Below are 12241 nucleotides of genomic sequence, written 5' to 3'. Positions count from 1 at the left end.
TCTTATGGAAAAAAATAAATTGTGTTCTGTTTAAAAATACTATTTGTACATATTTACTAACTTAGTTTTTTGTAATCTTATGAAGGAACAAGAGCTCAACACATTAAAGAAAAAGAGTCCATCAGACTTATGGAGGGAAGACCTGGCTGTTTTTATTGAAGAACTGGAGGTATATATTTTATAAAGACTATATCAATACAGTCTAGCAACATGCCTTTTTTTGGGGGAAGGGAGGTTGAAACGGGGTTTCTCTGTGTAGCCTTGGCTGTCCTGGACTTGCTTTGAAAACCAGGCTAGTCTTGAACTCACAGATCCACCTGCCTCTGCTTCCCAGGTGCTGGGATTAAAGGCGTGTGCAGGCAGAACATGCCCTTTCTTAAATATTTATTTTACTTATAATTATGTGCCCGGGGAGGGGAGAGGGCTAAGTGCAGGTGCCTAGAAGCCAGAGGAACCAGTCTCCAGGAAGCTTTAGTTGCAGGCAGTTCTAAGTCACCCAGTGTGGCTGTTCAGAACTGAACTCATCCTCGGCGAAAGCAATAAAGGCTACTAACCACAGAGCCATCCGACCAGCACACACCACATACCTTTTTATCAAAAAACTTTACATTTGGTAAAAAAAAAAAAAAAAAAAAAAAGGAAGTATAGCAAGAGAAAGAATATATTCCAAACCAATGAAAGAGCTGGATGTGATAGCCACTTAGACAGTAAACATGTAATCTCAGACTAAGGAAAGAGTATCACAAGTTTGAGGTCAGCCTGGCCTACCTAGTGAGTTCAAGGCTAGCCTGACGTTTATATGTAGTAAGATCAAAAAACAGGGACTGGGGATATAATACAAGTGCAAATTTTGCTCTCTATGCTTAGCACTTCAAGTAATAACATAAAAGAACACTGGCTGGGTGATGATGGTGGTGCCTTTAACCCCAGCACTCAGGAAGCAGAGGAGGCAGATCTCTGAGTTCAGGGCTGCCTTAGGCAGGGTGTGATGCACAGAAGGACTTGGAGGCTGTCCTACACAACGTGGAAATAAAGGCAGAGAGGGCAGCTAAGGGTGCTCAGCAGCTAGTAAAAACCCCAGAGCCCAGGCAATGTGGAAGGAGGAAGCAACTCCACAAAGTGGTCCTCTGGGTTCTACATAGTTATGTGGGGTGTACATGAATACACACAAACATATGGTAGTGATATTTTTAGAGAGAAGGAAAGATATTATTAAATAATAGCGTAACAAATGATGGCAAGAAATACACTAAAGTTAATATTTTTACAGAAAAAGGGACTGGAGTTAACTCGCCATTAGGGGTGACCACTCAGATAGTGTCAGAATGTCTTTTGCTACTTAAATACCCTGAACAGTACTTGGTTTCTGGGTATTACAAATACATGTTTGTGTACGTAGTTTGTGTACAAAGTTTATTCTGTACACAATATATATTGTGCACAGAAACTAGACAGAGGCACCAATTCTTCTGTTTCTGCCTTCTCAGAGAAAGCCCATGGAGTATCTTCACTAAGACTGATCACAAATTTATCTTAAGTTGCAAAACCGTAAAGTTTTTTTAACTGATGCCTTTTAGGTGTTATGTTTTCTTCACCTACAAATTTGTTCTCATAATTCCCTTTTACAGGCTGTTGAAGCCAAAGAAAAACAAGATGAACAAGTAGGACTTCCTGGAAAGGGGGGGAAAGCAAAGGGAAAGAAAGCACAAATGTCTGAAGTCTTGCCTTCACCTCGGGGAAAGAGAGTTATTCCCCAAGTGACTATGGAGATGAAAGCAGAGGCAGAGAAGAAAATTAAGAAGAAAATTAAGGTAATACTTTAGGCAAATTTCTCTTTAAAAATTGAACAAAATAGGACTAGTGAGATGGCTCAGGTAAGGTTTGCCCCCTGGGACTCACATGGTGGAAGATAAAAACTGACGTTAGAAAATAAATAAATTAGTGTAATACAGTTTTTTTCAGTGGCACAAGCTGTATCTAAATTTCTAACCCTATTGTTTGGAATTTATTCTGTTTCTAACTAGCTTTCCTTTCTCAAGCATGCAAGGTTTTTTTTAATGCTTAAATATTGAAGATCATAACTATGCCTTTAATTGGTTCTCTTTTAATATTTTATATCTATGGATGTTTTGCCTGCATGTGTGTCTGTGCCACATGCATTCAGTGTCTACAGAAACCAAAAGAGGACATTGGGTCCCCTGGAACTGGAGTTACAGACAGTTGTGAACCTGCACGTGGGTGCTGAGAACTTAACCCTGGTCCTTAACCACCAAGCCATCTCTCCAGCCCTTTATTTTAGGTTTCTTTTGTTTTGTTGTTGTTATTTTCTTTTGTTTTGTTTTTTCTAGACAGAGTTTCACTATAGAGCTTTAGCTGTCCTGGCTTACTGTGTAAACCAGGCTGGCCTGGAACTCAGTGATTGCCTCCCAAGTGCCTGATTTATTTTAGATCTTATAATCAAAACCCAAAGAAAAGTACATTCTTTCACTGTATTTGAGTCTGTGTCTATCTATATATGTGAATATTTGACTTTATTATTCCAAATAATAAGACAAAAGTTAAATTTTTGTCTTGCTGGGTTTTGTTGTTTCTTAAATCTTGCTGTATTTCAGAGTGAAAACGCTGAAGCCGTACCTACTGAGGACGGTGTGGAAGGAGGAAGCCTAAGGCAAAGATTAGAGAAGAAGCAGAAGAGAGAGCCAGGTATTGCAGTGTTGGGCAAGACGGTGTAAACTCGAGATTAAATTGTTTGTTAATATATTGTACATGGGAGCCAGGTATGGTGGTGCACACTTGTAGACCCTCTGGAAGGCAGAGGCAGATGGATCTGTGTGAGTTGGAGGGCAGCCTGGCTAGTCTACAAAACAAGTCCAGGACAGCCAAGGCTACACAGAGAAACCCTGTCTTGAAACACACATGCACTCAAAAAATAAAAAATTATATATATATATATATATATATAATTTTGTGTATATATATATACACAAAAACATTGAAATTATATATATAATTATATATATAATATATAATTATATAATAATTATATATTTTATATATAATATAATATTATATATAATATATATTATATTATATAATTATATAATATAATAATTATTATATTATAATAATTATAATATGAAATTATATATATATAATTTCAATGTTTTTGTTGTGTTGAGGGTGGTACATGAATTGTATTTGAAGCTTCTGTTATCCTTGATGTTTGATTTATTTTAGAAGAAACTTGTATTATAGTCATTAATTTAGTGACTTGTTTTTCTTAGTTGGAGTCTAAAATAGCTCCCTACCCCCTTTTGAGTAAGTCCTTCTTGTTTGTCTTGTTTTTCCTTGGCTTTAACAGCCTACGAAAGGCATATGTGAGCAAATTCATAGCTCTTATTAAAAGCGTTATATCTAAGACTGCCCCACACAATCAGTGTAAGCAAACATGGGTGTCATGAAGAACAAGAATTAACTCCTACTGATCCTGTAGATCTCAGCTCAGACATCTATTTCTCAGTAAACTTTGATGTTTAGACATTTGTATCACATTATTCACTATAAATACATAATTTCTTTGTGGGATTAGATGACCAGACTCTAGTCTATAGGAACAGGAAATACATCTTGTACCCTCAAGCACCGTTACAGTATATAGATAATTATGAAGACCCCGGAGTATATCATTTATTTCTGGGCCAGTGAGATGGTTTAACATGTACAGGAGCTTGCCACCAAGACTAACAACCTGACCATATGGCAGAAGAAGAGAACCTAAGTTGTTGATAAGTTGTTGGCTGATCTCCACTCAAGTGCCTGCACTCGTGCACACATGTGCACAGGCACAAACACACATCAATGTAATATTATTAAACCTTTTTAGAGTGCAAATTCTTATCTGTCTTCTAGGCACCATAGCAAAGAAGCAAACTACATTGCCATTTAAGCCTATCAAAAAAGGGAAAAAGAGGAACCCCTGGTCTGATTCCGAATCCGATATGAGCAGTAACGAAAGTACTTTTGATGTCCCTCCACGAGAAAAAGATCCACGAAGAGCTGCAAGTAAGGAGAACTACAGAACATTCTAGCTGTGTTAGAAGATTTGAATGAATGCTGGGTGGTGGCGCACACCTTTAATCCCAGCGCTCGGGAAGCAGAGGCAGGTTGATCTCTGTAAGTTCAAGGCCAGCCTGGTCTACAAAGTGTGTTGCAGGATAGCCAGATCTAAACAGATAAACAGATAAAGGTACTATGGCAGCTCACTACTGAACATAAGTTCCCCTTTAAGGGGATTTAATTGTCTCTTTTGACCTCTCCTGGAATCAGGCGCACACATAAGTACCCAGACATACATGCAGAGGAAACACTCATGCTAAAATGAGTGCGGTGGTTAACACGCACACACAATGTTGAGTCAGCCTATTTTTAAATGACTTACCCTGTTTCTTTCCATGTGTATGTGTTCAACAGCAAAAGCCAAATTCACAGTGGATTTAGATTCAGATGATGATTTCTCAGATTTGGATGAAAAGGATGAAGAGGAAGATAAAGATATTTTTCCATCAGATGCTAGTCCACCTAAGACCAAAATTCCCCCAAAGTAAGTATTTTATCTGACAGGTTTAATCACGGCTATTTTAATAGCCATTGGTATATTTATTGATCTTTGTTGTTTTACACATGGATGTCAGGATGCCTTCTGAGTAGTTTTGTTTTTTGTTTTTTGTTTTTTTAGAAATACTAAAAAAGTGCTGAAACCACAGAAAAGTACTGTGTCTGGTATGTATTTAAGTAAAATGATTGGGTGCTTGGAGATGGCTCAGTCAGTAAAGTGGGTCCTAAGCAAGTGTGAGGACCTGAGTTCAGTCCAGTAATCTTAGTATGCAGGACTTAGAGGCAGGGAAATTGAAAGCTCAAGGCCAACGTGTGCCATATAGCAAAGCTTTGTCCCCCCAAAACTAAAATTTTAAAATTTAACTAAGTTTTAAGAGTATTTAAAATACTCCAAGAAAGTTAGTTAAAATGGGAATAAGAATGGGGCATAGCAGGTGGCATGTTTTAACTTGCTGTTATAACCATCTCCCTTCTTCGGGAAATAGCTGACCTTGACAGTGATGCTAAAGACAGCGCGCCAGCATCTCCAAGAGCTCCTGTTGCTGATTTCCCAGCTGAAGCTGAGCCCCTGAAGCCGTCCTCCACACAGACTGTGGCAGTGAAGAAGACAACAACCAAAAGTAAGCCTGGATCTGGTAGGAGCTTGATTACTACGATTTACTGACTTTCTCAAGTCAGTCTTCATTTTTTATTCTAAGAAGTAGTGGGGGCTGGAGAAATAGTGGTTAAGAGCAATGTCTGTTCTTCAGGGTACTCAGATTCAATTCCCAGCACCCACCTGGCAGCTCACAACTGTCTAAATCCAGTTCCAGAGGATCCAACGTCTTCACACAGACATCATGTAGGCAAAACACCAATGCACATGAAGCAAAAATTGCTAAAATAAAATAAAAAGTAGGTTAAAATTAGCACATTATTCAGATTCCAGACATTATCTAGCTCATTTCTATGAATAAGGAAAGAGTTTATAAGCAGTTGGAGTAATCCATGTAAGATAACTTAGAAATCAAGGCTGGGACATGGCTCAGTTGGTAGATTGCTGGCCTAGAATATATGAAGCCTTGGAATCAATCACCAGCACAGCATTAACCAGTTGTAGAGGGATATGACTGCAATCCCAGTGCTGGTGCAGGGGACACAGAATCCGCAGGGCTTTCTCTCTGGCCATTCCAGCTTAGTTGGTGACCTCCAGGCCATTGAGAGACCTTGTCTCAAAAAAGTCATGTCTAAGGGAATCATAACGAGAAAACTGACCAAAGCGTGATCATGATGCCCATTGTTGACTTACAGGCCAGTCTTCAAACTCCACTGCTGCTACCAAAAAGAGAGCTGTACCAAAGGCAACCAAATCAGACTCAGCCTTGAGTGCTCATGCCCCTGAAAAACCTGCACCTGCCAAAGCCAAGAACAGCCGCAAAAGGAAGCAATCTTCAGATGATTCCGACTCTGATTTTGAGAAAGTAGTTTCTAAAGCTGCCACGAGCAAGGTATTTGTCACAACTCGATCCTTTTGCTCTAGACTCTTCGAAACATCTAACTTGGGTTTTGCCCTTAGTTTTGCATATTTTTAAGGGAGTAAATTTAAACCTCAGAATTCATTACTCTGTACCATATGTAATTTAGAAAAGTTAAATCTGTCAGTCAGTGGGACAGTTGCTTTGGACCTTTTTCTTACTGCTTAGTAAACAGTGGGGAAGAACTCTGGAGCAGTATGGAACTACCCTGTGGCATTAACAATTTGCAAATTACTTGGATTTTTTCTTATTAGAAACCAAAGGCAGAAAACCAGGATTTCCATGTGGACTTGGATGATGCTGTGGCTCCCCGAGCAAAATCTGGACGAGCAAGGAAGCCTATTAAGTACCTGGAGGAGTCAGACGAGGACGATCTTTTCTAAGGAGTCAGGGGTTGTTTTAGGAATGGTTTTACTGAGCCAGGTTAGTTTTAAAGTTCCTTGAAGTTTTTCCTTTACCCACCCTAAATTTAGTTAGGGGAGGACTTTTAAATAAGACTATCCAAGACTCGCCTGGCCTGCAGCTTTGTACTCAAAATACTGTTTCAATAGTGACCATCTCGTGAACGTTGTTTTCTTTTATCTATGTTTTTTATGTCTGTTTTCTCTTGTCTCTAAAATCTGGCTTGAAATTCTTTTGGATTCCATGTAATTATATATCTGGTCACTTTGGCAAAACAAAATTTATTATCATTTATTAAGCTAAAGTGGCAATGTTTTCAAAAGCACTTCTGCCTCCGTATTTCCACTAAATATGAGGTAGTTTGGTGTTTGTGTTTTCAGCTTTATAGGTAGAATTCAGTCACATAGAACTGTGATAGTTCTTGTACATACATGGCGCTTGACCAATGATGTGATACATTTTTTGTTTAAGCTGATGCATTTTTGTGTGAGCCACAAGAAGGTGTTGCTCATACCTTTCTGAACATCATCAAAGGCTGGAGAAAGTCACCTTGACTGTCTCCATGACCTCAGTACCAGCAGCAGGGTGAAGAAAGTTAGGCCAGTTGTGTGACATCATGAGGCAAGACTGCTCAGATCTAAATCTCTGTGCTCGGCTGTGAAGTGTGAGTCCATTGCAAGTCTCCGTGCTTCTAACCTGTGAACGACCCCCTTCTGTGCTCTTGTATATGTTACTTAAGGGCTGTTATCAATGTCTTTTGTAAATATTTAATATGTCTTTCTAGTCAACTTCTAATTTTGTACTTTAATAAATGTTTTAAACATTGTAAACCAGTCATTCTTCTTATTTTAACCCATATTACATCCTCTCCCATGGTCCAGAATATAGCCTTCTTCACTCTTTTTTTTTTTTTTCCTAGAGCTGAGGACCGAACCCAGGGCCTTGTGTTTGCTAGGCAAGCGCTCTACCACTGAGCTAAATCCCCAACCCTCCTCTTCACTTTCTTTACAGGACTATTAAAGCCATATTCTGCCAAGACTGGCATCATTTGACAGGTGAACTATCCAAAAGAGAGGCAATGTGACCTAGTTGGGTCCAAATTTACTTATAATCTTATATATGGCAGCTGAGTTGTCTATGTCCTCCGCACTCAGAGAGTTAATTATAAAAAGGCAGGCATCACGTTAGGAATGAAGCTCCACTGGCTTGCTTGCTCAGTGTGCCTGAGGCCCTGGATTCAGTCTCCAGCACTGCCTAAATATGGTATGGTAGCCTAGCCTCCACCTGTAATCCCAGCACAAGCGAGGTGGAGGCAACAGGGTCGGGCATTCAAAGCCACGCTCTGTTAGAGTGTGTGTGTGTGTGTGTGTGTGTATTTTCAAGACGGTTTCTCTGTAATCCTGCTGTAGACCTGAGCCTCAAACTCAGAGATTTACCAGCCTAGGATACATGAGACCCTTTCTTAAAAAAGAAAACAAATAAACAAAAAGTCCACATATCTTAAAAAAGATGCTTTAACCATTTTAATAGTCTAGTCAACTACTTGATAGAATCAGTAAACTTATATTGGAACAACTGCTTAATCTTTATAAAAATGGTAAATCCAAGTAGTTTCTTAACATCTTACACAAAATTCAGTCCAAGTACAGCAAGCTTTATTTTCATGCTAGGGAGCAAGCCTGGGGCCTGGTATGTATTCAGGGTGTTGCAGCAAAGCTACCTGTATTAAGGGGCTGGGGAAGTGGTTCAGTGGGCAGAATGTGTGCCATGCACTCTTGAGACCTGAGTTAGGATTGCAGCGCTCGCCTGTGACTGTGGGAGGACTTCACTAGCCAGGGACTCACTAGCCAGCCAGTCTAGCTACCACTGAGTTCCAGGTTCAGGAAAGACACCACCAGTCTCAAAAGCTAGACCGGAGAGTGATAAAAACACCCAGTGTTGACATCTGGTGAATATGTCCACCTGAATACATGAACACATGCACATACTATACACAACAAAAACAAAGCAGAACCATTGAGAGGTGAGCTGTTTGGACTATCCAGTATCTAAAGCTTTCGTAGTGATTCCACTTTGGTAAATCGTTTGAACAAGAGCCAGGTGTGGTGGTACACACCTGTGACCTTGGCACTACTGACCAAGTGCAAAAACGCTCTATATGAGTCTAGCCTGGCTCAAAAATAAATAGATGGACAACAACAAAAATGTATCCTAGAGCTAGAGGGGTGGCTCAGCAATTAAGCGCCTAAACCGCTCAATTCCCAGAGCTCACAAGCACCTGTAATTCCAGCTCCAGGGGGTCCAGCACCTCTGACCTGGGAGACCTGCACATAACATTTACACACCCCCTTCAACACACATAAAAGCAATTTTTAAAAAATCTGTTCAAGCTAGGTGGTGGTGGTGGTGGTGGTGGTGGTGGTGGCGGTGGCGGCTCACGCTTTTAATCCCAACACTTGAGAGGCAGAGGCAAGTGGATCTCTGTGCGTTTGAGGCCAGCCTGGTCTACAGAGTGAGTGCTAGGTCAGGCAGGACTTTTATACAGAGAAGGGGAAATGGAGAAAGACAAGAAGAATGTTCAACACTTCATTGAATTGAGCACCTAACACAAATTCATGGCCAAACAGAGCAATTGGTGAGCTCCCCATCTCACAACCAAAAGGTATCCATTAAAGCATCATTTATAGAGGTGGGAAATTGGGAACAGCATTGAGGTCCAGCCACAGGATTACTGAAACTGAACCAGAATGCGGTGATTCACACCTGTGACCCTAGCACTGCTGGGATTGGAGGATCGTAGCAAATCCTGAGCTATAGAGACCGTGTCTCAGAAAAACAAAAGCAAACAAACAAACAAACAAACAGTACATCACCATTTCTCGTTTGCAATATACAGCCACTAAACTTTTTTTCCCCTGTATACACAAGAACATCCTCATACTTCCTTTGCTGTGATAAAACAATGACCAAAAGCAACTTGGAGAGGAAAGGGTTTGTTTGGCTGGCAGTGCCGATGGCAGACCATCAGTCACTGAAGGAAGACAAGGCAGGAACTGAAGCACAGATGATGGGGGCGTGCTGCTTAGTGGATTGCTCTCCTCAGGCATGGCACCACCCATAGTGTGCTGGACCCTCCCACATCAATCAGTAATTAAAAAAAACAAAAAACAAAAGAAAAACGCCCCACAGACATGCCTACAGGCAGTTGAGGGCCCCTCTTCCCAGATGCTTGTACTAAACTGACAAACTAACCAGCACAGCAGCCAAAGATGAACTTGACCCCCGATTCTTTCTCCTCTACCTCCCAAAGGCTAGGCTACAGGCAGGCGTGCAGCGCCACTTGGAAAACCTCATCCCAGTGTGTGGGCACCAGCAACACCTCCTAGGAGCTCCTTAAAAGCCCGGCATGTTGGGGCTGGAGAGCTGGCTCAGTGTTAGAGCGCTGACTGCTCTTCCACAGGACCCTGGTGCAATCCCCAGCACTCCCCAGTCAGCACAGTCAGCTAACAATCGGTACCTCCAGCTCCAGGGGATCTACCTGATGCTGCCTTCCAGCCCACTGTTCGAATGTGGCACACAGACACTCCTGCAGGAGAAACACCCACATGCATAAAAATAATAGCTCGTGGTTTTATTTGTTTTTAAGAAAGGAAGCCCAGAACTGTGGGCTCAGAAACGCTTCTTTTAACAGCACTCTGGGGCTGGAGATGACATTCTTAGATCACATTCTTAGGAACTGAAAACAAGGTGATTTTCTTGTTTGTTTGGCTTGGTTTTTCGAGACAGGGTTTCTCTGTGTAGCCCTGCCTGTCATGGACTTTGTAGACCAGGCTGGCTTCCAACTCACAGAGATCCACCCACCTGTTCCTCCTGAGTGCCACCATGCCCAGTGAGTTTCTTGTTTGTTAAAATGGGTTCCTGCCATTTAGCCTGGATTGGCCTTGATCTTCCTACCCCAGGTATGTGCCACCAGGTCCTGCTGTTAGAAAGCCTTTGTATCACCCCGACATTTTTTTTTAATATTTATTATTTATATAGTATACTGCCTGCAGATCTCACTGTATATGGTTAGAAACCACCATGTGGTTGCTGGGAATTGAACTTGGGACCCTTGGGAAGAACAGCCAGTGCTCTTAACCTCTGAGCCATCTCTCCAGCCCCTACCCCTACATTTCTAACATGCCTCTTCAAACAACCTTCTGGGCCCAATCATGGATCCTCACCTACAGGTCACTTGTTCCTGTTCCATAACCTCCCAGGAATGGAATAACACAGTGTAGATATTTTTGTGCTTAGCTTCTTTTATTTAGTATGATGTTTCAAATTCGTATTGTGTGGGGCTGGAGGATGGCTCAGTGGGTAAAGAAGCTTACCACTCAAACCTGACGCCTGACCTTGATCCCCAAAACCCAGATAAAGATGGAAGAAGAGAACTGACTCCACAAAATTGTCCTCTGACCGTATATTTGCCGTGGCACATGTACCCACAGTAATGATTTTTTTAAAAGATGTACTTATTTATTTTATATTTAGGAGTGCTTTGTCTTCATGTCTACACCAGAAGAAATCAGATCCCGTTAGAGATGGTTGGGAGCCTCATGTGGTTGCTGGGAATTGAACTCAGAACCTGTGGGAAAGTGTCCAATATTCTTAACTGCTGAGCCATCTCTTTAGCCCCACAATAATGATTTTTAAAAACAAATGTTAAGGGCCTGGAGAGATAGCTTCGTAGTTAGGAGCACTTGTTGCTCTTGCAAAGGACCAGGGTTCAATTCCCAGTGCCTACAATGGTGGTTCAAATCCATCTGCAACTCCAGCATCTGGAGATCTATATACCTTCTCTCAGCTCCTCGGGCCTCAAGCACTGGCATACATGACACCCATGCAGGCAAGACGCTCAGATTAAATTTAAATTAAAAATATAAAGTAAAGCCAGACAGGGTGGCACATGCCTTTAATCCCAGCACTTGGGAAGCAGAAGTAGGTGGATCTCTGAGTTTGAGGTCAGCCTGGTCTACAGAGTTCCAGGACAGCCAGGGATGCATAATGAGACTCTGTCTCCAAATAAACAAATAGAACAAAACAAAACACCCCCATAAGCATATATACCTAAATATGTATATAGAGAGAAAACATACGTGCGTATTTACGTATGAAGAAACAAGCAGGCATGGTGGTAAATGCAGAACCTTTATAATAAAATGAAATAAAAATTTTAAATAAAATTTAAAATGTACCCAAATATCAGTAGTTTCTTTCTCAAAAGAGAAAAAAATAATTGTTTCTTTTGTTATTACCGAGTACTGTTCCATTGTATGGGTTTGTTGATCCATTTAGCTCTTGATGGATGTTTGGATTGTTTCCAGGTCGGGCCTATTATGAGTAAAGCTGGCGTGAACTGTATAATACATATCTATTTCACACTTTTGATTTTTCTCACTGTGGGTGGAATTCCTGGCAGAGGACCACTGGGTCTCGAGTTTAACTCTATAAACTGAAGGTCTGTCTTTCCAAACATGGCTTTCGTTTATAACTCCCTGTTACAGGTTTCCTCAAGAATCAGACATGTTGAAGTGTTACACACTCACTCACCTCAGGTTGCCCGAGGACATCCTCAGAGCAAAAGATCTACCAGGAAACGTCTTTGTAGCTGGAGGACAGGAAGCCCACTCTACAGCTGTCTTTGCTCAGTGGCTTGCTCAGGACCTGTG

The 12241-nt window shown here is 41.1% G+C and overlaps 1 protein-coding gene across 1 annotated transcript in view; it reads left to right on the top strand.

The window, feature by feature from the left end:
- Positions 1-7308, top strand: part of Top2a (DNA topoisomerase II alpha) — a 30937-nt gene extending 23629 nt beyond the window's left edge. Inside the window, exons 27-35 of the mRNA XM_055620575.1 lie at positions 86-169; positions 1629-1811; positions 2613-2703; positions 3910-4062; positions 4471-4600; positions 4736-4779; positions 5100-5234; positions 5905-6101; positions 6383-7308. Coding sequence (XP_055476550.1) covers positions 86-169; positions 1629-1811; positions 2613-2703; positions 3910-4062; positions 4471-4600; positions 4736-4779; positions 5100-5234; positions 5905-6101; positions 6383-6511 — 1146 coding nt within the window. The 3' untranslated portion in view covers positions 6512-7308. The remainder of the gene's footprint in view (positions 1-85; positions 170-1628; positions 1812-2612; positions 2704-3909; positions 4063-4470; positions 4601-4735; positions 4780-5099; positions 5235-5904; positions 6102-6382) is intronic.
- The last annotated feature ends 4933 nt before the right edge of the window (positions 7309-12241 follow it).

Source organism: Psammomys obesus, unplaced genomic scaffold (assembly GCF_907164565.1).
Source record: "Psammomys obesus unplaced genomic scaffold, mPsaObe1.curated_primary_1811, whole genome shotgun sequence".
Lineage (NCBI taxonomy): Eukaryota > Metazoa > Chordata > Mammalia > Rodentia > Muridae > Psammomys > Psammomys obesus.
Note: the sequence above shows the minus strand (reverse complement) of the source record. Positions and strands in the feature narration are given on the sequence as shown.